Source organism: Anabrus simplex, chromosome 5 (genome assembly GCF_040414725.1).
Source record: "Anabrus simplex isolate iqAnaSimp1 chromosome 5, ASM4041472v1, whole genome shotgun sequence".
In the NCBI taxonomy this organism is placed as follows: Eukaryota; Metazoa; Arthropoda; class Insecta; order Orthoptera; family Tettigoniidae; genus Anabrus; species Anabrus simplex.
The window spans coordinates 45229898-45255309 of NC_090269.1; the positions used below are offsets into that span (position 1 = coordinate 45229898).

The 25412-nt window shown below is 39.1% G+C and overlaps 1 protein-coding gene across 5 annotated transcripts in view; it reads left to right on the top strand.

Annotated features, from left to right (window-relative positions):
* Positions 1–25412, top strand: part of LOC136873721 (CTD small phosphatase-like protein 2) — a 276292-nt gene that overhangs the window by 213157 nt on the left and 37723 nt on the right. For all 5 annotated transcript variants that reach the window (XM_067146864.2, XM_067146868.2, XM_068228014.1 and 2 more), the window contains one exon: positions 16839–17068. In XM_067146864.2, the coding sequence (XP_067002965.1) occupies positions 16839–17068 (230 nt within the window). The remainder of the gene's footprint in view (positions 1–16838; positions 17069–25412) is intronic.

Consider the following 25412-nt stretch of genomic DNA (forward strand, 5'->3'; position numbering starts at 1 on the left):
AATAGGGCAGCGGGCCGCAAGTATACTGTGTCCGAATGGAACGTGCGCTACTGCGAGAACGGAAGTGCACTTCAAGCGGCCAATTAGTCTCGCAGAGCATTTCGCGGACCAAAAAGCGGCAAGTTTCCGCAAGTAGAGGACGCCAATCGGTTTCCATATGCCACAAAGTCTAACATTCGATGAAAAAGGGATATCGAGTGTTATCGTACCTGCTACCGGAAGCAAAAAACAGCGATGTACTGCAATGCTTGCTGTAATAGCTGATGGGAGAAAACTTGCGCCTTACATTGTTCTAAAAGGAAAAACAATGCCTAAACTAAAGCAAACTTTCCGCGAGTGATGCACGTTCGTATTCAAGAAAAAGGGTGGATGAACACGCCACTCGTACAAGATTGGATACGAACGGTTTGGGTAATGTAGCAGGGTCCCTCCTTCTATGCCCGGCCCTTCTCGTGTTGGACAGTTTTCTTTTTTTGCCAGTATGTCATTATTATTATATTGCATTAATTGTACTTTTATTACCGGTAGTTCATGTTTATTTCACTTTAGGTCTTATTGTCAGCTCGTACCGGGAAGAATGTTTTCCGGTTTCGGTACGTCAAAACCACTTGTCCAACTTGCCTTATTTGACTTTTCAGAAAAATCTCACGCCGGAATTTTACGCCAAATGACGATAACCGCAAATGAGTTGAACCAATTGAGTTTATATTATATTTGGTGTGTCTTTAAAATGAAAATGAATTGTAAATATCTGAATTCTTTGAATAATTTGCGCATCTGAAGTTTTCGCCTGTATTTTTCGTCAAAACATTGCGTCAATTACTCGAGAAAATACGGTATTATGCATTTTGTTGCGTGTGTTGGTGTGACATAAATATTATTTTTCGCATTTAAGTGTCATAAATGAGAATGATTAGGTACATTTTCTTGTAACCATTTTTATGTTTTCTTAGTTGAAGATTTTAAATTTAATTGTCAATTCACATTGTAACTGTAGATATGTATGCCTTTTATACTGACCGTTTTTCACCTAGACCATGGTGGAATATATGTGATGAAATCCAAGAATTAAAAATCTTCCTATTTTTGGTTTCTAAAAGTTGGCAGGTATGTAAATATGAAGGTGGGTGAAAACTCACAATACAGGAAACTAATGAACATGCATGTATGCTAACACAACCTATTATTTGAAGGGTACCTTCTTAAAACACTATTTTACCGACAAAAACATATAATCACAGGAACACTGCACCTTAGTAACAATACGAAGATCTCATCAAAATCATGCCAAACCCAAAGTTCTGAGATTTTCCGGCGCTCGCCAACATGGTAACGACTTCGATCTATCGATTATCATAAAGCTAAGTTTGTAGGGGTGAATTTAGAAATCTTGGATGTTATGTAAACTTATCGATATCCTTATTTTGCAACGAGATGTGTAAAGTGTTTGATATTTGCAGATAATTTTTCTGCTGATGAATCAATAATTGATGAAAGGAAATGAAGAATGAAGAAGAGAGTGCAAAAGCCCCTGATACAATCTTTGACCCTACGTAGCCTCTGCCTGGATTTCATCTTTCGCGGAGTGTATGGGTTCTGCTAAATAGAATTCGCACTCACATGGAAGAAGTGGCTCTGCAATGCATTCTTGGGGCATTTGCCTTCTCCAAGCTGTGGTTGCAGAGAAGAATTTCAACAATGCAACACATCACCTTCATGTCCCCACACAGAACCTTGTCCTGGACGGTTGATGACCTCCTGATGCATCGATGACAGCTTTTCGGTGGCTGCAACAACTAGACATCCTAGTTTTGATCACATTTTTTTTAAATTTGTTAAGTTATTTATATTTTGTTTAAATTCTGTTTTTGTATTCTTCTTCCATTTCTGCATTGTGTTATTTTCTTTTGCTTTTTTATTGCTATTCTGTTTTGTAAATTATTAATGCATTTTCATCATGTTATTTTTTCTTCAGTTTGTGCATGGCTTGGCTTGTACCATAAACTAAATAAACTTTTAATATGTATATGTAGCTGAAGGAGATAGCAGTTACATATTTATATATCGAGTGCTGTGCATTTATTTTACTTTTTTCTCCCCAATAATTTGATTTTCGGCATGAATTAGCTTGTCAGGGGGTTATGAAGAAGCTTTCAAATTTTGTGGCAAGGTTTGAACAGAAAGAAACAGTAATCACATTGCACACCGAGAATTTAATATGACGGAGTAGTAGTGAAAATAGAGATCTGCTCTTGGAAATTCATGCAAATCAAGCTTATGCATTCCAGGGGCCAAAAAAATGGATAGTTCCCTGAACTCAGAAAAGGTTTTTTAATTTTTTTCTTTTGTTTTACGTCGCACCGACACAGATAGGTCTTATAGCGACGATGGGACAGGAAAGGCCTAGGAATGGGAAGGAAGCGACCATGGCCTTAATTAAGGTACTTCCCTGGTGTGAAAATGGGAAACCACGGCAAACCACGAATCTACTATCTTCCGGATGCGAGCTCACTGCTGCACGCTCCTAACCGCACGGCCAACTCACCCGGTAAGATGTCTCTTAGCATGTGATGATGAATATAGTGTTTATTAGTTGAACCCTTTGAGAGTCAGGTTTCTTAGCCACTGCAAACCCCAAAATTTTGGTTTTGCACATGTTTGTAAAACAACCCTCAAGAGGCATTATATTTTAATGAAACGAATGAATTTAACACAGTATGTTAACAAGACATCAAACAACTACACTGACTTGGCAAATATCATGGGAGAGTCACCTAATAGCGTGTGGGCCCTCTTCTGGCCCTGTGAACTGCAGTGAGACGCCATGGAAGTGAGTCGACAAGTCCCTGGTAGTCCTCTGGATGCAGCTGACACCAAATCATTTGCAGAGCGGCCGCCAATGCTGGTCTGTTCGTGGGTTCAGGATCCATGGCACGGAGTCTGCGTTCCAGGACATCGCAGATATGCTCGATAGGGTTCATATCAGGGCTGCTGGGTGGCCATGGCAGTCGTTGGACCTCTGCTGCATGTTCCTGGAACCATTCCTGGGCGACGTGGGAGCGATGTGGTGGCGCGTTATCATCTTGAAACACCGCAGAACCGTCTGGGCGCTGGAAGGCCAAAAATGGGTGGAGATGGTCTCCGAGCAGCCCAACATACCGCGTACCATTCAAAGTCTCTTCCAGAACAACTAGGGGGCCCATTCCATACTAGGAAAATGCACCCCAGACCATAACAGAGACACCAGAGCCCTGGACCACACCTTCGAGGCAGGCGGGATCCATCCCTTCATGTTGTCTGTGCCATACACGGTGCCTCACATCGGCATGGTGCAGTTGAAATTGTGATTCGTCCCACCATATCACATTACGCCATTGTTCCAGTGTCCATCCGTGGTGACTGGCGACAAATGCGTGTCGTTTTGCCCGATGACGTTGGGTTAACAGTGGCACCTGTGTGCGGCGCCGGCTCCTGTACCCCATAGAACCCATGTTCCTACGGATTGTCCACTGGGAGACGTGTCTAGCACGGCCTGTGTTGAATTGAGCCGTGATTTGTTGCACAGTTGCCCGTCTGTCACTATTGACAATCCATCTCAGATGTCCCCAGTCACGGTTTTCAAGGGTGGCTGGACAGAAGGTCGTTCGTCTGTTGTGGACAGTGACACCCGCATTCAACCATTCACGATACACCCTGGACATGGTTGATCGTGTGAAGCCGAATTCTCGCACCACTTCCGAAATCACACTTCCCATCCGTCAGGCACCGCCCACCGTACCCTGTTCGAACGGTGTCAGCTCACGACGATGTTTCATGTTACACCTGTCACATGCATAGCCACTGCTCACAAGGTCTCCTATACATCTGCTGCTGGCACAGGGGGCGTGTGGTGCACAGACAACGCACCTGCCCATCAGTGCTCCACTTTCCCATGACATCTACTGTTTTTTGGTATGATAATCCTGAAAACAAGGTACAGGGCAAAGAGTTTTGTTGCGCTCCTTACAATGGTAGATGGTCCTTGTGTTCCTTTTCTTCCTTCTTGATGTGTGAGCACACACTCTAGAAGGTGGTCTTCTTCCTGGTTCATTTGGGGGTATAAGGGAAAGAAAATGTTGGTGAGTTAGCCTTGTCGGATTATGCCCGCTAGATGGAGCCAGCAAGAATCCTACCAGCATGATACCCGATAATAATTGAGTGGCGCTACTTAGCATTGACCTTAGTATTACTTTTTCTCATCTGCATTTATTGAAGAATAATAACAGAATATGCATAGAATAATAACAAACAATATGCGTAGAACCACTGAAATGAAATGCGGCACCACAGATTCATTGAATTTTTTACTACATTATAACTATGAAGTAATTCGTTCTCAATTATTCCATCAAAAGCTCTGCTGCTGTAACAGATAAAGGCTAACTATGTTATGCACGTCGGCTACCCACTATAGTTTGTTCTATGTCTTTTGTTGATGGATATACATCAATAGTCCTGTACTGAGAAAAATATATATGAGGAGTTGCCGGCAAGACCCCCACTCGTCAGAAAATCACAATTACGGGAAAACAAGGAAAACCGCATATCTTCGTCCCATATAAAGCTATTTGTTTTTGTTTTGTCTAAATACTCTGTAGGCATCAGGGATGTTATCGGAACTCATTGTGTGACACCAAATTATACTCTCTGGGCGTAAAGAAGGAAAATGGATTGGACTAGTGGGGTTTTGCAGAATTCAATACAACACCACTAAGATAATGCCTAATAATATCATATTTATGTACCATACAAATATAAACGATTATTTATTAAAGAAAGAGGAGAAAAATATGATATACAGCATACAGTGACAACTCAAAACTTTAATCTTTACATCCATCACTATTGTCATCATTGTCTGTTTCATAGTCACAAATAGTGGTAGGTGCATCCACTGATGCAGCTTTGCCAAAGAGACTTGAGTAGTACTCTTTGCTTGCAGGATTTGCGAGGTTTTCTGCAAGTTTTAATATGTCCTTAGCCTTCACAGGTTTCACTGCAGGAGGGGATGTGAAAGCTCCTGGTAAGTTGATTGTGTCAGGAGTTTTGAACTTCGGATCTGTGAAGATGTGACGGCTCCAAGGACCACGGTACGTTTGTTGCAAATATAGAGCTTTATGTTTGAAGTCACACCCCCTAGATCGAACACACCGAAGCCTGAATGCTGGCCCTTTTTTTTTTTTTTTTTTTTTTTTTTACAATACAAACAGTTGCTTTTTTAAAATCCTTGAAATCATGGTGGGTGAATATCTCCAAACCAAATAGAGGTGGATGCGTTCGGGCCTTCAGAATTCTTTCATCCCAGTCTTCAGGAAGTTCGGCGATGGTAGTCTTCCTGCATCATCATCATCATCATCATCTTCCTTCCAAGTATTGGGCCATGTGTCCCGTTACGGTGTTGCGCTCTTTTTTTTTTTTTTTTTTTTTTTGCAAGACTTGAAAGCATTCAAATGTCCTTCCGACGGGTTGCTAGCCTGAAGGAAGTAAGACCATTGGTGGGACTGCCACCTCTCAGCTAATGGACTAGTTGAAATTACAGCATTTCCTCCAGCATTGATGTAACGGTTATACCGCCGTAACTCAGTCGACAGGGCCTCGTCTGTAGGAACAGGTTTGTTCATCTCGGGAAGGTGAGGTTGGCATTTGGGCAGGAGAGGTTATGTCATTATCATCCTCATCCTTCAAAGTATTGGGCCATGTGGTCCGTTACGATCTTGTATTTTCTTTCCATCGCTTCATTGGACGTCCTATAGATCTCTGTCCTCTTGGTTGATAGCATAGGATCTCCTTTCGTAGTCTTCCAGATTCCATCCTTTGAACATGATGTTTCCAGTTTTCTTGGTAATCATAGATGTAATTGATTACTGGTTTTACATTTAGTCTCTTAAGCACGTCTTCATTTCTTATACGATCCCATTTTGTATAGCCTGCTGTTCTGCGCATGAACGTCATTTCACGTGCTTTAATTCTGGAAATGTCTCTTGAGTTCTTATTTTCCATGCCTCACTGCCGTAGCAAAGGGTTGGTCTGGCTAAAGTGTTATAAAGACGTAAGCGAGTGTGGTTTTGATATGATTTATGATTCCTGTTGTTCTGGTAAATTTGGTTATTTTTGCAGAGGTATCAATTTCCCCTTTGAAAGTAAAATTGTATCCCAGATAATTGTATTTGCTGACTCTTTCCAAAATTTTATTATCTATACAGATTTTACTGGGGATAGGGTCCTTCCCCTTAAAGGCCTTTATTTTGCTCTTTTGTGGTGAAATGATCATGTCGAATTTTGAAGAGACTTTCTGGAGATTAAATACTGACCACTGAAGACCATCTTCTGATGATGCTACCAATGAAACATCATCAGCAAAAGGTATGGTATCTAGATGTGTGAGATATCTGCTGACTGGGATTGATCCACACCTTTCATGCTTCCATTCCTGTATTATGTTGTTCATATAGATTATGAACAACCATAGAGACAGTCCACAACCTTGTCTCACACCTCTGCTGATCGGTTCCCATTCAGTCTGATGATTACCTAACTTTATTGCAATAAGGTTGCCACATGTTGTATAATCTATTAACTGTTGTGGGACATTATCTTTTGCTAAGATATTAAGAAGTCTGTTCCTGTTAACTAGGTCAAAGGCTTTCTTAAAAACAACAAATGCTTTGTGAGTTTCTAAGTTAAATTCGCTGCATTTTTCTACTATGATTTTCAAGGTAAAGTAAGCATCAGCACATGAGCATCCCTTTCAAAATCCATGTTGTTCATTTCCAATCACATTTTCATAATACCTGGGGCCTGTTCCACGAAGGAACTTTGCAACTTTTCACTTTGCACTTTTCAGTTCAGATTTTGTTCCACCATCACTTTTCAGATTTAGCTTGCAAAGTGAAAAGTTAGGAATCTTTTCACTTTTCAAGCCTATTACGTTCCTCCATTGGTACAGAAATGCAAAGTGCAAAGAAATGAAGTGAAAAGTTTTCATAAATCTTGCAAAGAGATGATTCCCTTTTCATATGTTAATTAACAAGTATGTACACTAGTTTCTCGGCGTAGAATTTGGTTTAGTGATATAAACACGTTACGACTGAGCTTTTGTTAACATCAAGTGAAGACAGTGATGAAGAATCCAATAAGAGAACGTACAAAGACAGGATTAATTTTCATAACCTTACTTCGACACAATTTTGCGAGTGATTTAGTATTACCCCAACACAGGCTGACTATATTCTTGAAATGATTGGTCATTTATTGAAACAAGCAACAAAAAGAAGTTAATTCCTTTCCGAAAAAGAATAAATTCTTATATGCTTATATACATTGGTTAGTAAATGGTGCCTAGCTGCACGGTGTAGCAGCAATGCATGGGACATCAAAATCAATTATTTGCAGAACTGTTATCAAAGTTGTAGATGTTATAGTAAATGTAATATTTCCTAACAGTACGTTGGCCTGATAAATCCACTTCATATAGCGACAGGATTTCTAATGAAGGGTGAATTTCCATCTGTGTGTGGATGTGTTGACGGTAGCCTACTCTCGTTAACATTGATGTGTGTCATCATTTGAGAGGTTATCTTTAAAGTTGTTAAAAAAGGATGTCACGTTTCTCCTTGACAACTTCCAGCACAGCCAGCTTCTTGTAATAACGTTTCTTTCCCATGATAAAATCTTTAACGGTACGACAATTATACCGCCAAGTTCGCCGCAAAATGTAAAGCATTAAAATCATAGAGTATTAAGCCTATAGAGTTTGCTTATGGAATAAACTCAATCGGATCACTCATTCGCAAAGACTTTTCACTTTGCGTACAAATTAAAAAGTACAACCTAGATCATGGTGGAACAGAAAGACTTTGCACTTTGCAAGAATTGAAAAGTTGCAAAGTTCGTTCATGGAACAGGCCCCTGAATAATTTTTCTCTGACAATTTTAGAGTAAATTTTGTAACCTGAGTTGAGTATACTTATCCCTCTGTAATTTCCACAATCTTTCACACTGCCCTTCTTATGAAGAGGAGTAACTATAGCTTTTTGCCAATTCTCTGGTGGTCTGTTGCCATTCCGAATTAAATTGATGAATTTGAAAAATCTTTGCTTGAAGATGTCACTGGAGTACTTGAATAGTTCTGCATTTATTGAGTCTTCTCCACATGCTTTTCCATTTCTAAGTTTTCTGAGTACTAGCTCCAGTTCTTCGAGTGTAATGGTTTCCGAAGACTTGTTAAGAGATGTTGGCAGAAGAAATGGCTCAATATTTGAACCTCTCCAAAGGTTCCGAAAATATATGAGCCACTCCGTTAGAGGTATTGCATTAATGTATATGTCTTCTTTTACATCATTATTCAGTTTCTTGAGTATTTTATATGTCTGTGGTTGTGGTCTTGTTATATCAGTCTCCAGGTGTGAAACAAAGTTTTCCTAACTCTTTCTGTGCTTTTTCCACACTTCCCTTTTTGCTATTGCTCTCTTGTGGTGATACTCTATTTTATCTTCTAATTTGCTAGTTGACAAAAAAAAATTATAAGCATTTCTTTTGTCTGAAATAACTTTTTCAATTTCTTCATCCCAGATTCTTAAAACCTTTTTCCTCTGCCATTTTTTCTTAACTCCCATACTCTCAAAAGTAGACTGCTTTAAAATTGAACAAAAATTAGACCACACCATTTCCACGTTGTCACTAACTGGTGTCATCTGTGTAAGATTATTAAGTCTGTTCTGGTACAGCCATTTTATACTGGGGTCTCTTAATAGGTTAACCTTGTAAGATGTTTTAATTCTTGTGTTGTTTGTTTGTTTCTTTCTTGTATACCATCTAGGCCTCAAGACGAATAGGTGATACTAATAGATAGTCATCAGTTTCCAATTCAGGGCCTCGATAGACTCTTGTATCCAAGACTAAATCTGCCAATTTACCATTACAAATTATATAATCTATAATCGATTTCTGATTTCGTGCAGACCACGTGTAGTTGTGGCTGACCTTGTGTGGGAACATTGTGTTCATAATCTTTAACTGATTGAAGACAGTGAAATCTATTAATTTCGTTCCCTTGTTATTGCGGGTTGTTTCTCCATGGATTCCAATGTGATTCTGGATTTTCTCATTACCAACTCTGGTATTGAAGTCTCCCAGTAATAGTAGCATATCTTATTTGTTAATTTTATTGACTATCTTTTGCAGATCATTATAGAACCCATCACTTTCTTTTGAATTGCCCTCAACTGGAGCGTATACCCCTATAGCTGTAAGATAACCCCTGGATAGTTTTAGTCTTAATTGGATAATCCTTTCATTCCAAAAAGTGTAGCTATCAATTGTTGATCTTAATCTTTTGTGTGCCATGAGCAGTACACCCGCCTGTGCTCTAGTATCTCTGTCAACCCCACTGTAAAACTGTAAATAATTTACTGTCTCTTTTGATCCCTGTAGCTTTCTTTTTGTTTCTGAAATTGCAGCTATTTATTTATTTATTTATTTATTTATTTATTTATTTATTTATTTATTTATTTATTTATTTTTTATTTTTATTTTTGTGAGAATGTTGTCCAGCTGGTCATCTTTGTGTGAGATACCGTGTACATTCCAGGTAGCACATCTAAAAGTATTTTTCAAAATACATATAAAGTGTATAAAATTTCATAATTTTAAAATATTCACTGTATAGGGAAACTTTAATCTTCAAAGAATATAAAAGTCCTGGTCGTTTGGTAGGTAGCTATGACCACGAATGGGGGAAAAGGTATGTAACCCTTTTAAAAAGTTTGAGAATGTGCACTGCACAGAAGAGGAAAATAAACCATTGTTTTATTTTTGTTTTGCCCAGGACAGTTGTCACTTACTAAAACCAGCTCATCCGTTAACTCGGAGTGTGGGATGCTATTCATGAAATGTAGCAGCATTGAGATAACCTCATTGGACCATTTGTGTCCATATTAACGTAAAACCTTAAAGAACTGGAGTACAACCTAGAGGAACGCGGGCAGTTGTAAAAGAAAGTGTAGCTTATCAGTGGTTTACCGGGAGTTGAGCAGACCGCTCTCTCAGCACCTACCTGAAGCACCACTGACTAGTGGTGTTCTCACTAGCAAAAGTCCAGACTTGTGGGGTTTTTGCCGAATTGCCGTATGTTTAGAGGCTAATACAGTATGACTTGAGGTGTTTTTGACAGAATCGGTTGAGTAATCAAGTGCATAATGCTGAACATTACAAGATGGTGCCTATAACTTGTTTTCCTATTTTTTTTATTTTATTATTATTATTATTATTTACTAGTGGGGTTCTTCCGGCAACCCCTCATAAATTCTCTTTGGTCTCGCAGTTATGTATTTTTGAGAAGATCCTGGAGTGGTTTTAAGCTTGTTCAGTGACATTACATCAAATGTCACGGGGCTTTTCTTGCAGATTGTTGGGTAAGAAAAGAAAGAAAGTTGGGGGGGGGGGGGGAGAAAAAACAGAAAAAATCGGGGGGCGAAACTTAGGCGCTAGTAGAAAAAACACAGTCGCCGCGACGACCTGGCACCCAGGATTTCTGCGCCCCTGCAGCAGTAGGCTGAACTCTAATCTTTGATGCACATCAACTTCAACAGGGAAGCTTTTCGAGGTTTCAGGTCCATTTCGGACTAATGATAAATGGCCCGAACTGATCCTCAGATTATCCCTTGTGGATGCATTCATAGCATTTCCTCAGATCTGTAAAAACCGTATGAAAATATTTCCGTAACTTGCAGGGTTTTTCACATAGTATTCTGAACGCTTTGATTGCATCACTGGTTGTAACACTGTGCATGAATCCAAATTGAATTTTGTGGATGTTTGTGTATATGCCGGTGTAATTAGCCAATTAGCCAATGTTCCCATATTTTTATGGTGCGTGAAGGAGTTTGATACCTCTTAATTTCCACAGTTTCAGCCGTTACCTTTGTTCTTGCAAATGTGCACCGGGAAGTTTTCACAAAAAAGATTCTGCTTAGGGGCACACGCAAGGATTTTGTTGAACTGAGAAGCTAACCGATCCCATCCTTTTGCTCCCAAGACTTTCCATTGATCAGCGGAGATGGTCCAACTGCCTTACCGTATTTTATGTCCACCTCCGTAGCGTAATGGTTAGTGTTATTAGCTGGCGTCCTCGGTGGCCTGGGTTCGATTCCTGGTACTACAAGAAATTTAAGAATGGCAGGAGGGCTGGTATGTTGTTGAAATGGTACACGCAGCTCACCTCCATTGGGGGTGTGCCTGAAAAGAGCTGCACCACCTCGGGATGAGGACACGAGTTTACTTTTTGCCGCATTTTATTTTTGAAATCTCCTTTGGAACCTCATTAGACGTGTCTGCAAACATAGGTCCCTTGACTAAACCTTGTGTAACTGCTCCTTTTCCCGGAACTGCTTCATTTAGCAGTTCATTCAGCATTCCCACCATCAGTTGTGTTTAGCTTTACAGTGGTAAGAAGATTTCCGTTGTCATCTTGGCAGTACGTTAGCAATTAGTGTCCTTAATCTGCCTTCCTCACTGAAGAGCAACTTTATTTTAGAGTTCACGTGCCCCTTTGGGCATGGCAGAGTCTGCAGAAAAGACCTGTGCTAGAGTATCAGGAAGGAAGAAAGATCAAGAAACGCCCTGTTGGAATGACAGGGTAAAAGGTGTAGGTAAACAGAATAAACCAGCTTGGAAAAAAATGGCTGAGAAACAAAACAACAGATTGCAAAACAGGATACAGGCAATGCAAGAAGGAATGCTCCAAGGTGGTTCAAGAAGAGAAAAGGAAATGCTGGCAAGAATTCACTGAATCTCTGTAATAAGATGCAACCGGAAGCAGAAAGATCTTATTCCAGTGTGTAAAAAAGAAGAAAAACCCAGGTGAAGGCGCTAACTTCGTTAAAAATGAACAGGAGAAAGTGATGACCCAGAAGCAGGATATATTGCAGAGGTGGGGAAAAAACTTGGAACAGCTTTACAATGTGCAAGATACCTTGGAACAAGAAGAAATCGAAGAACCAGATTTATTGCAGATGGAAGATAAGGCAAAACGAGGTGTCCATGGCAGAGATTGAGTGGGCCACTAAAAGGATGAAACTAGGCAAGACACCTGGAATTGACGAGGTCACTATAGAAATTATAACAGCAGCAGGAGCTGTTGGTCTACAGTGGTTGTATAGACTCTTCAGAGCTCTTCAGGGTGATATGGAGAGAAAAGACGGTTCCAAAAGAGTGGACGAAGGGGGTCATTATACCAATTTTCAGTAAAGGAGATAGGAAGGAATGTGAAAATTACAGATTGACACTGATACCTCATACACCTAAGATCCTTGAAAGAATCTAGGATGAACAAATAGACAGACAGAATAGAGGGAAAATTGGCAGAACACCAGTATAGATTCAGAAGAAGCGGGTCTGCATTTGACTCAATATTTACATTGCGTCAAATGATGCAAAGGTATTGGGAAATGGAAAGGAAATAGTAGTAACGTTTGTAGATATTGAAAAGGCATTTGACAGAGGCACAGATTTTGCAAATGAAACAATGCAGATGGCAATAGCATTGTAAGAAATATTGTGAAAGCTGTATTAGAACCAAAGTGGGTCAAACTGAATGGTTCAGAAGTGAGGCAGGCTTAAGACAGGGAAGTGTATTGTCCCCCTTTCTCCTCATTACCATCATGGACCGGGCGAGTTGGCCGTGCGCGTAGAGGCGCGCTGCTGTGAGCTTGCATCCGGGAGAGAGTAGGTTCAAATCCCACTGTCGGCAGCCCTAAGATGGTTTTCCGTGGTTTCCCATTTTCACACCAGGCAAATGCTGGGGCTGTACCTTAATTAAGGTCACTGCTGATTCCTTCCAACTCTTAGGCCTTTCCTATCCCATCATTGCCATAAGACCTACCTCTGTCGGTGCAACGTAAAGCCCCTAGCAAAAAAAAATTATCATCATGGACAAGAATTCTGCATAAGTCCAGGAGGAGATGGGCGAGCAATTAAAGTCTATGTTCTTTGCTGATGGCATTGTAGTTTATAGGAAGAGGAAGTACAGGCACTGATTCATGAAATGAGGAGATAAGGAATTTTGAAATGAAAATTAGTGCTGCGAAAAGCAAGAACTTGATCATGACGAGAGGTAACAGAAAATCCAGGGGAGTGATAAAAATAGAAATTGAACCTCCCTCTTAACATGTTAACGTCGACGTGTACGTTTTTTTCGCGGTAAACTGCGGAAATGCGATGTACATATTTCAGGTTGTTGTGGGGTACGGATGAGCGTAATTTCTTTCGTAGATGATAATCAAAGACATAATTTATGTTCAAAGTTACTATTTTTGTGTCCCGCTATTGGGGTGACATATGGTTATTAGGTTGGCAATGCAACAGAAAAAGTGCGTGTCACCCCTACAGGGGTTGTGTTGTGAACTGTTGGTTTACGCGCCTTTCTATGAGTTCCTTGTAATTTACAGTTGTGTGACAAGAATTAAATTAATGTTGTGTGTGTTTCTGTGTCGAGTAAACCATGATTACCGATAGAGAGATAGAAGAACTTGAAAAGGGTTCGAGTGCTGCATCAAGTGATGTTGACATTTCGGATTTGCTGTGTGATGCCACCTTTTCCGAGTCGGAATTGGACAGTAGTTTTTGTAGTGAGGACACTAGCAAAGATTCCGGTGCAGCATCGTGCGATGATTCAACCATATCACCAGCCAGTGACAATTACTGGGGAACATTCTCAAATTTGCAGAAACATTTTTTATTCACACATAGCCCCGGTTTAAAATTTTCTCTGAGTGCTAAATCTCAACCAGTTGATTTCTATCGTGCTATAGTTAATGACGATATCATCAATATGATGGTGCACGAAACCAATGAAAATGTAAGGAATGTGTTGCAAGGGAAACGTGTGAGTGGGCGGAGTAGATTCACTCAGTGGACTGATATCAGTTGTGCTGACATGAAATAGTTCTTAGGCTTGTTGATGTGGATGGGCTTAGCACAGTTTCCCAAACTTCATAATTATTGGTCAAGAAAGAACAGACTGTATAAAAACTATGTTGGGGGTCATGTAATGAAGCAGGACAAGTTCTTACTGATTTTGCGGTTCTGGCATTTCAATAGTGAAGCAAACCGAGGACATGACAGGTTGTATAAAATCGCACCTCTTGTTCTAAAGCTCAATAAGAATTTCAGAGAACTAAATGAGCCACAGGAAACATTGGTCATTGACGAATCTATGATCCCCTTCAGGGGAAGACTATTATTTCGCCAGTTTATTCCAAATAAGACTCATAAATGCAGGGTGAATATATTCAAACTATGTGATACAGACGGTTATACCTACACCACAAAAGTGTGCTGCGGCAAAGGGACAACTGCTAACCCTGGACTACCACATGCTACAGCTGTTGTGATGGAACTTATGGATCCTTATTTAGACAGTGGATCAACTTTGTTCACAGACAATTTCTACACGTCAGTTGATTTGGCGAATAAACTCCTAGCTAGACGCACTCATCTGGTTGGTACCTTGCGGAAAAATAGAGTTGGACTTTCTCCAGGTCTAAAGGAAAGAGTCAAGAAAGGAGAAATGGTTGCTAAGGAATCACATAATGGCATCCTAGCACTGAAATGGTTGGACAAGCGGGACAAGCACCAGTTAGATTTTGTATCTTCAGGAAAACGTGATAAGAGTAACACGGAAATTTTCAAACCATCCGTAGTTATTGACTACAACAAAGCAAAGCCTGGCATTGATGTATCTGATCAGCTATCGTCCTATAATACATCTCTTCGGAAAACTGTCAGATGGTATCACAAGGTAGCGACGGAACTACTAATTGGAACGAGCTTGGTGAATTCATGGATTGCATACAGAAACTACCAAACAGTGCCAAAGCTGCAGAAAATGTCCATAACTACCTTCAAGGAGAAATGTGCTCTTGAGCTATATGTGCTTGTCGGATGAAGTAGAAACACCTTGTCACAATCGTGGTATCCATCTCCTTGTGAGACGGAAGAGAAGGAAATACTGCAGCATATGCTACAAAGAGGCTAACGAAACTGGAGGTCGACAGGCTGCAAGGAAAGCGAAGAAAGTAACAACATATTGTAAACATTGCCCAGGCAAAGCATTCTTATGCAAACCTCACTATGAGTTGGTTCACAAGTGATGTGTATCTTGTAAAAACTGTTATTCTTTCATATCATTTATACTATTCCATAAATTCAGTGACTAGCATGATATATCATCATCTGTGTTGTTTTCTTTTGTAATTTTAACTTTCCTTAGAACAATGAAGCTCAATTGATCTAATAATAACGCATTTCTTAAGTTATGTAACAATAGTATGTAAGAATAAAGCAATAATAGGCTCCAATCCACATTATTTTCCGTTCCATTAATAATTGAATTCTGATAGTTGCGTATGTCACCCCCTATGGGGTGACAAATGCCATAGAAATTCCACCATCTGTTGCTCAATGCACAGCGTGCTGATAAAGGAATGGGCACCGCGCTGCACTCTATGAACACCTTACGTAAACAAGCAATACAATACTGCAGCAAATGGTAGCGCTAGTTTCACCCATGAGGGGTGACATCGTCTTCAAAGTGTTAAAGTAGTGAAAAATTTTTAATAGTTGGGCAGCATGATGTCACAAGATGGAAATTTGGATGGAGAAATTGATTTAAGAATACAGCAGTCTGCAAGTTTCTGCCAGTGTGTGAGAGACGTATGGAACAAAGTGGTGCCAATGAAGCGCAAAAAGGTTTTATACTCGTCCTATTTTAAACCTATACTGACCTATGCTTCAGCAGTTGACTAAGCAGATACAAGCAGCTGAAATGAGGTTTGTGTGGAGCATACAGGGAAAGACAAGACGAGATAGAATGCAAAATGTGGAAATAAGGAGAAGCGTGGGAGTGTGTAAACTTCAAGAAGAGATTGATATAGCAAAGCTGAAATGGTTTGGACACTTGATGAAAATGCCAGGAGATAGAATACCAAAGAGAACATTCATGGATACGGAGGCTGCAAAGAGGCTTAGGGGCCGGCCTAGAATGAGATGGAGGAGCTCCGTTGTGGACTGTATTGCAAATAGAGGAGTCAATAGCAATAAAGTACTAGAAGATGAGTGATGGAAAGATAGAGTAACGTGGGGGGCTTTGTTACACTACCCTACCCAGAGAGAATCTGGAAAAAGGAATGGATGAAGAAGAAAGAAAGAAGAGAAAATATTGTCCTTCACATTCTTGGGTCATTTTCCTGCTCATTTTAAGTTCTTTTTCGAGTTGTTGTTTTTTTTTTTTTTTTTTTTAGGTCTTTTTATCATTATTTTGAGCATTTATAAGACCATCAAAATCCGAGTCCTGCTTATTATTGAATGGTTCCAGCCTTTCGTTTTTTCAGTAGTCACCTTTTTTGCATGCTCTTTCTAGCTAATTGTTTCTCCACTCAGATTCTTTAGTCTTTGTTAATTTTATAATCTCCTTAATTAATTTGTTTTCTTTTTCATCCTACCGTGGATCTTTCTGCTGACTGTACTGTTTATGTTCCTACTGTTGCAGAGAGCTTGATGAAACATTGGATTTGAATTGGCCATTAATAAAAAGTATTGTATTTTGCATATTATGTTATTGTAATTCCAATTATGTTCTGTAATTACCCATTTACCATCATCCTGGATGATAGTTACCCAGTTGTACTTCCTCTAAAAACTGTCACCACTGTCATCATCCTGGTGGTGTGGTAAAGATTTTATTTATCTAGAATGTAGTATGGGGGAAGTGTGTAATATCATTCTTTCATTTTTTTTTTCAGGATGAAACATTGGTGCACTGCAGCTTGCATGAGCTTGATGATGCATCGTTCAGTTTTCCTGTGTTGTTCCAAGATTGCAGTTACACAGTATTTGTACGCACCCGGCCATACTTCCGAGAATTTCTGGAACGTGTGTCTTGTATGTTTGAAGTGATTTTGTTCACTGCCTCAAAAAGAGTCTATGCTGACAAACTTCTCAATTTGCTGGACCCCGAACGCAGATGGATCAAGTAAGTATATTTGTGTCTATGGGTTAGTGGTATTTTTAACAATCTTAAATCCAAAGCAAGACACAGTTACACATTTGTTTAGGATTTGTATGTATGTATTAGTAAGTTAATTATAATAATGCATAGATGCCAACCTTCAAAAGTGTTCATTAGTAGGGTGAATCTCAGAAGAGATGGTGGGGAACGCAACATCTTTGGCAAATTATAAAATGCAATTTCAAACAATATCAACATGTTTTTCTATTCGAACAAGTTAAAAATATTAGAATAACACACACAAAGATAACTTACTTTTTTTGCAGCATCTTCACAGTGGCTTCTATTTCCTCACAGAGATCCTCCTCAGAAAACTGCTCTTAATAGCAGATCTCAGAATATGATAACATTTTCGTTTTTTCCACCAGAAAAGCATTAAAAGTCCTTGTACTCATATTTGGTTGAAAGTCCGTGTGATTCTTACAAACAGTACTGAATTGTCGCTCGGTTGAAGCATTGGTATGGGATATCACTAAAACAGTAAGCATCATTTCAGGAAGTACCGGATACCATATTTCCTCATGTATTAGACACACACACACACACACACACACACACACACACACACACACACACACCTGCTTTTATAGCCACAGAAAGTTTGGGGGGTGGGGGGTCCAATTGACTTCTGGGTATAAAGAACTATAAATTGTACCTGAAGGGACTGGGACAACATTGAAGAAGGACAAAAATACAAAGACAGAAGTTGGTGGAGGGGCTTCATTCGCCGACCCATCGTATAGATGGAACGATGTGGGATTTGTATGTATTCTACACTATTCTTCCAACAAATTTGTGATTGTATTCTGAGTCTTATGGGCTACCTTCGTCGGAAGGTAGCATTTCTAAATTTAAAAAATAAAGAAGACAATAAATAGTGAACACATGACTTTTAGGCCTACATATACTGTACTGTACAGTAAATATAGTCAGTTTTAGTTACTCTTATATCACATTATTCGTTTCATCCCATTAACTTCTCTGATGAGGATGTCAGGTAGGGCATCCGGTTGTAAATCCTCGCTATGAAGATTGTCTCACTTCATTCTTGAACCCATAGAGAAAAGTGTTATTTATTGTATTATGTAATAGTAATACAAAATAACTGATGTGTGTCAGTTGAACAGTAGGCCTATCACACAATAAACCTAATCACTGCTTTAATTTGAATTATCGTTGTTTTGTGCCGCATACTTTTCTGCTACCGGCGTTGTTGTCATTCCAAATTAAATCATCTTCACTGCCATAGAGAGCATTTGAGATCGCATCTTTTAGAAAGTTTGCAAAATGGTTTTGTTCCCGATTATAGAGACCAAACTGTGAGAGTCTATTCACAAATGGTTTATGGAGACAGATTCTATTATTCCCAATTGGATTATGTGTAGCAGAAGCCACTCCTTTCGAATATGGCCATGCTGTAGAAAGCGTGCCAGCCTACCAGCTGATCGCTAGTATATGTTATGAGTATGAGTTGTACTTTTGAATGTGATACATAGTGACTGGAAGCTTTATTTTTTTTTATAACTGCGGCTGTAAAGCGAGACCTTTATTGTGAAGTATATTTCATGCTTGTTCTATTCATTTATCACATCAGGGTTTATCTAAACATCTGTAATTGTAATATGAGAGACCAGATTGTGCCCGGAGAGTGCCAGAACTTCGACAACGAAAAATAAAAATAGATTACAGGAAAGCTTGCCGCATGTATGGGTAACTAAAGGTGTGGTGGTAATGCGTTTTATTATCATAATGTTTAATTTCGTACATTCGTTGTCTCCATTAACACATGGTATGGTTTATTTTGGTGTCTCCAAAATTCGTAAAAGTAGCTAAGGAGACGTAAAACCAATAACATTATTATTATTATTATTATTATTATTATTATTATTATTATTATTATTATTATTGTTGTTGTTGTTGTTGTTGTTATTTGTTAGGTACATTGATGAGTAAAACAGTGGTTATGATTTGATTGTATTTATCATGTTTTAATCTACTCTCTCAAAAATGTATATTGGCCTGAGTTAGAAGATATTAAACAATCACTTTGTTGTTACATTAATAGCAACAACCAGTATTTCTTAACTAAAGTAAACTTGTGTCCTCATCCCAACTTGTCCCCCTGTGGGTGGGGGCGGTAGAATAACACCCACGGTATCCCCTGCCTGTCGTAAGAGGCGACTAAAAGAGGCCCCAGGGGCTCTGAACTTTGGAGTGTGGGTTGGCGACCACGGGGCCCTTAGCTGAGTCCTGGCATTGCTTCCACTTACTTGTGCCAGGCTCCTCGCTTTAATCTATCCTATCCGACTTCCCTTGGTCAACTCTTGTTCTTTTCCGACCCCGACGCTATTAGGTTTGCGAGGGCTAGGGTGTCTTTCATTTTCACGCCCTTCGTGGCCCTTGTCTTTCTTTGTCCGATATCTTCATTTATCAAAGTGTCGGATCCCTTCCATTTTTCATTCTGATTAGTGTTGTATAAAGGATGGTTGCCAGGTTGTACTTCCTCTTAAAACAATAATTACCACCACCACCTCATCCCAACTTGGTGCAGCTCTTTTTAGGCACTCCCCAATGGAGTTGGCCTGCATGTACCATTTTACTACGTATCAACCTTCTGCCATTCTTAAATTTCTGTCAGTACCGGGATTCGAACTCAGCAGCAAATTGTGCTACCTGTTAAGCTGCAAGCTGGCAGACATTCTTAAGTACATAACACAGACGTATCGAATGACTTATGCGAGCTTGCAATGCGCGGGTCGGACATACAGAACTGTTTACCTATTTGTGCAATGTCATCGGAGCTGCAGTACGCTATGGACGTGGCTATTTCTTAACTACGAAACCCAGAAATACCGCATGACTTTGATCATTGTGCGGGTTGGGCGGGCAAAACTATTCACAAATTTGTGTGATGTCTTCGGCGTGTGCCTGGTTCGAAGTGGAATTGTTGTTGTTCTCCGACAAATTACGTTGGGTGTGTGTGTGTGTGTGTGTGTGTGTGTGTGTGTGTGTGTGTGTGTGTCTTATATGCAAGCTTTATTTTTTCATTTTCTTTGTCTCAAAAAGCGGGCATGGGGGTGTCTAATATATGGGGAAATACAGTATATAATGTTTCCAGAAGCATATTTCAGCTTCAAAATTTTAGCCTATGCTACATCCATTGTTTGCAGTTTGAAATGGCTTCATTTAATGGATCTGCTTGGTAAGAAGCAGTTTACAATTCCAGTTTGTCTTGTTCACCGTCACCAATTATGTTTTGAAACAATTCAACAACAAAATAGCACTTAATAAATAAAAATTTGCTCCCAATAAAACATTTACTGCTTCTGAATGCTTCACCACAGAGTCATGAGAAGGGAATTTGTCCAAAATGTAGTTGCATGCTGTAGTGAAAAAAATTTCTTACCAATTTGAAGAACTGTCTCATGTTATCTCCAGAGAGACTGCCAGCCTCACTTCCTCGCTTAAGTGCTGTCTTGTAACTGCGGTTATAAGATCTTTCCGACAACTCCTGCTATTGAACTTTATTTCGGTAATATATTTCAAACTTATTTCTAATTGCTTTCCAATCTTTTCAGCTTTTGCAATCCTCACAGTTAAATCCTTCCAACAGTCCATTCATGTATCTGGCCCTTATGCATTGAGGAAGCTTCTATTCGCAAGGTGCCAGGGGATGTTAAATACAGATCAAAAATTACACTAGCCAACATGATTTTGCGGTAAAATAGAAAATATGCAATTCTTATGCAAATCGCTGTCCCGATTCCGAAAATGATGCTATTTTTTTCCTATCACGTCTAGTTTTGGCGCAATTTGGTGTTTTAGTATCTGCATGAATTCGTAAGATGTAACGTTGAGAGATGTTATCGCGGAACTTTTTCTTAGAATACAATTATCTGATTTGATTTGTTACTGTTTGTATTTTATTATAGGTTTATTGCTGTCTAAATTTTCATTTTGTAGTTGGGGGTTTCCTGGTAAATTCATAACAAACTTCCCCAGGTAAGCAATAGACCGCGAGACATGTAGGATTGAAGATAAGACAGTTGAGCGTTTGACCACTTGAATAAACAGACGTGTTAAAAGCCCCAGCCCTTATGCAATGTTTATGATGGACTGATAAAGCAGTTCCCTTTTAGTCCGAAAGTATTATACTCACGAAGATGAACTTGTATTTTGTATGGATGTTTCAAATCTTGTACGTCATTTGGGAGGGAAGGAGTATGATCCTATGTTCTGGCATCCGTACCACTTGCACACTCCACAAAAATGTCTGAAACATACGAGACCTTAAAGTTTGATGCTTGAAAAAATTAAATATCACGAGCATGGGTGGCAAATTTGCGGTGATTTGAAGTTCATTGGATTGTTGCTGGGACAACAAAAAGGCTATACAAAATTTCCCTGTTTCCTATGTGAATGGAATAGCAGGGCACAGCCGAAACTAAATAGGCGCTTTATGCTTCACTTTCACGAATTTCAATATACATTAAAAATATAGTAAAAACAATCTACTTGCTTACAAAGCGGAATTTATGTGTATTTAATGCTTGCAAAATATGATTACGTTTTGCAAGCTGAAATTTACATTAATATATTAAATTTAATCAATACTAAGTATCAACAATTTCACATAAGAACAAAATAACATTATGTAAAATTACCACTAAACCAGACGTGATGCGCCAAAACTAATCTTTTTCCCGAATTCATAAAACCAACCTATTTTCGTTTTTACCACACTTTTTTTTTGCAGGCTAGTGTTATCAATCAGTGCTCAGTGGTAGAGCTGTGGTGGTTGCTTAGTCATTTAGTTCTGTTGGCTAGGAGTAGTTAAAATTGACTCAGCTTATTAGGTTGTAATGAGTGCATCTTGTAAATGTTGGTTATCTGTTTTGTTAACTGAACGGATGAAGTGTTTTAAATAAATATTTGGTTAGTTTTGTTGGTGTAACTCATGTTTTCAAAGATGTTTGTTATACCTGTAAAATAAGGCCAGGGGTGCTTCCTTCCCACTCGTGGCCTTTTCCTATCCCATTATTGCCATAAGACCTATCTGTGTCCGTACGATGTAGAGCAAATTGGAAAAAGAAATATATATATAGAAAGTATGCTAAATGGACAAAAGTGGCAAAAGTCTTGCTTTTAGGTAAGAATAGACTGAGGGGCTACCCGTGGAATATGTTAACATGGAAGAGAAACTGTTACTGATACTGTAAATAATGTAAATAACAAATTAAGAGGAAGTAGAACTAGGTAACCATCCTCTGATTTCAGATAATTTGGCAGTATCACATCAGAAGTTTGTTCAGTAGATACATAAATTATCAACAGAAGAAATTGCCTACGGGATTCTATGAAATAATAAAGACCTACGAAGAAAACTCAATATATAATGCAATGCATTTTTTTCTAAAATCAGGTTGGTTTTATTGATGATTCAAATACACCCTGTTATTACCCAATCCTTTTGCTATAATACCCTATTTTTCAACATAATCCTCGTTCAATGCTATGGCCTTAACACCACCATAATGTGAGGGCCTGTATGCCTGCATGGTACCACTTGACTGGTTGATGTCGGAGCCAACGTCGTGTCCACATGACTGGTTGATGTCGGAGCCAACGTCGTGTTGCATCGATAACTTCCCCATCATCCACGTAGTGCTTCCCGCAGAGTGCATCCTTCATCGGGCTAAACAAATGGAATTCAGTAGGCGTGAGATCTGGACTGTAGGGTGGATGAAGAAGAACAGTGCACTGAAGTTTTGTTTGCTCTTGTCAGGTGTGGAGACTTGTGTGAGGTCTTGCATTGTCATGGAGAAGGAGAAGTTTGTTTGCATTTTTGTGGTTACAAACATGCTAAAGTAGTTTCTTCAATTGTCTTAGAATAGCATAATACACTTCTGAGTTGATCGTTGGCAGAACTGAATAAGTCTCTAGACCACATCATTTCTCTCTCCAAGACCTAATCATCCATCAATGTCAGGTTCTGTGTTAGTACCTACTTGGGAGTTTGCCAATAATATAATATTCCTTTTAGGCATTAGACTTTATGGTACTTGAAGTTCACCATAGAATTCCTCTCCATCATCCTCTGATGTAGCAGCTGTTGGGGCATATATTTAGAGAATTGTCAAATTATAGGGTTTTCCTTTGATCTGAATGGTCATGAAACGGTTGTTTAAAGTCCAAAAAACTTTCAGTGGCTCTGACAATTTTTTAAATATTTTTTTAAGTTGCTTTACGTAGCACCAACATAGAGAGGTCTTATGGCGATGTTGGGACAGGAAATGGGTAGGATTGGGAAGGAAGCGGCCGTGGCTTTAATTAAGGTACAGCCCTAGCATTTGCCTGGTGTGAAAATGGGAAACTATGGAAAACCATCTTCAGGGCCGCCAGCAGTGGGGTTCAAAACCACTATCTCCCAAATACTGGGTATTGGCCGCAGTTAAGCAACGGAAGCTACCGAGCTCGGTGACAGTTCTTCTATTTACCACAAAGCCCACTCCGCATCACCTAATGGTGTCATTACCAGCGTAGTATATTGTGTGTTTTCCAGACATAAAGAAACCCTTGTCAGTCCAGTGAGTTTCACTGATACCCAAAATATCAGTTCTTAACTACTCCACTTTACAATATCAACTTTTCCAGAGTGCAGTCCATTTACATTCCATGTTCTGAGATTGAAAGGTTTTGTGCAGCAAAATTCTAGTGTACTTTAGTTCTAATAGAATTCAAACTATTGAACTATAAAATAAATTAATTATAAATTTCATACCGTATTCTGAACGGTACTTATAGCCCCCCTGGTGGCCATGATCATTAAGGCATCAAGTCTATTTGGTCTGACAGCAAGGTTATCTGGTTCAAGTCCTTTTGGTTGAAAAAAAAATCACCATCAGAATGTTGGCCGGCAGGGTTGAAGAGGTGAAGTATATTTCATGCTTGTTCTATTCATTTATCGCATCAGGGTTTATCTAAACGTCTGTAATTGTAATATGAGAGACCAGATTCTGCCTGGAGAGTGCCAGAACTTCGACAACGAAAAATAAAAATAGATTCTAAAATTGTAGCAGTATACTGTACTCTGTGTTCAGTACTAAACAAGTATTTGGATAATCGGAACATTTACAAATCCGAACAGTCCACGGCCTTAATTAGTTTGGATTACTGGGGTTTTACTGTAACCACTAACACCAGCTCCCTCTGTAACTCAGTGGTAAAGTGGTGGTGACCTCCAGATTTGAAGAATCCTGAGTTCAAACGTGGAAGAGATGGTCAGATTTTTAAAGGGCAGAGAAATATCCATTTTACCTTCCATGTTGTACTATGTCAGCATCTAAAGGATCTTTGGTGACACGTTTGTTGTTTACCCAAAAAAAATTCATTAAAGCTTGTCCACAAGTCGCCCCAACAGAGATTCTTTGCATTTGGCAGAGTAAAATGTAACGTCGAAGTCTGTGTGCAGATAGCCTGAAGGGTCTCAAATCAAAATGCTTGCAACACTATTACACTGTTTCCCTTAGTAATTATAGTCATGAATATTGTGATTGCTTGTTAATATATTTGCCTGTATACCATATGGAAAGTCCTGTGATAATGTTAGTGCCGGAAGTCACCTACAATGTTCACTGTAATTACTGGTGGACTAAAATGTGTTTTAATTATATAGAATTGCTCTAAAGTTGTTTCATTGATTTTTTAGCCAATATAGGACTACCTTAGTCAGGTTTATGAGGTTTTTATTTCTGTCAGGCCAATACTGGTTCATCCTTTCTCAACGTAATTTTCTTTCTGCTTCTGGAATCACTCTTCCTATTCTCTGCTTGTCGATTTTCATCTGTAGTCTAGTGTGTTTATCTTTCAATATTTTGAGTGTATTTGTTTTGTATTTTAAATCTTCTGTTGTAATAAGTAACTCATGTCTTCTTTAAGTTCTGTGATCCATCTAATATTATTCTTACTCTTACTCTTCCATAATTTTTCTACTGATTCTATTTTCTTGTGACCATATTAGATGCCCTAAGAATGATATTTGTTTCTTTTCCATTGTGCTAGTCACAGGTTCCATTTCCTTATCTGTTTCATTGAAAGCTGGTCCCCAGACTCTGTTTACTTGATATATCTATATATATAAAATAAGAGTTTTGTCTGTACATTGCTCAGAATTTGAAAATAATGGTATTTCTGTATCGGTCGTGTCCATAGTAACAAGAAAATGCACTTTTTACTTTTCTGTAATTTCTGTCTGTCTGTCTGTCTGTCTGTCTGTCTGTCTGTCTGTCTGTCTGTCTGTCTGTCTGTC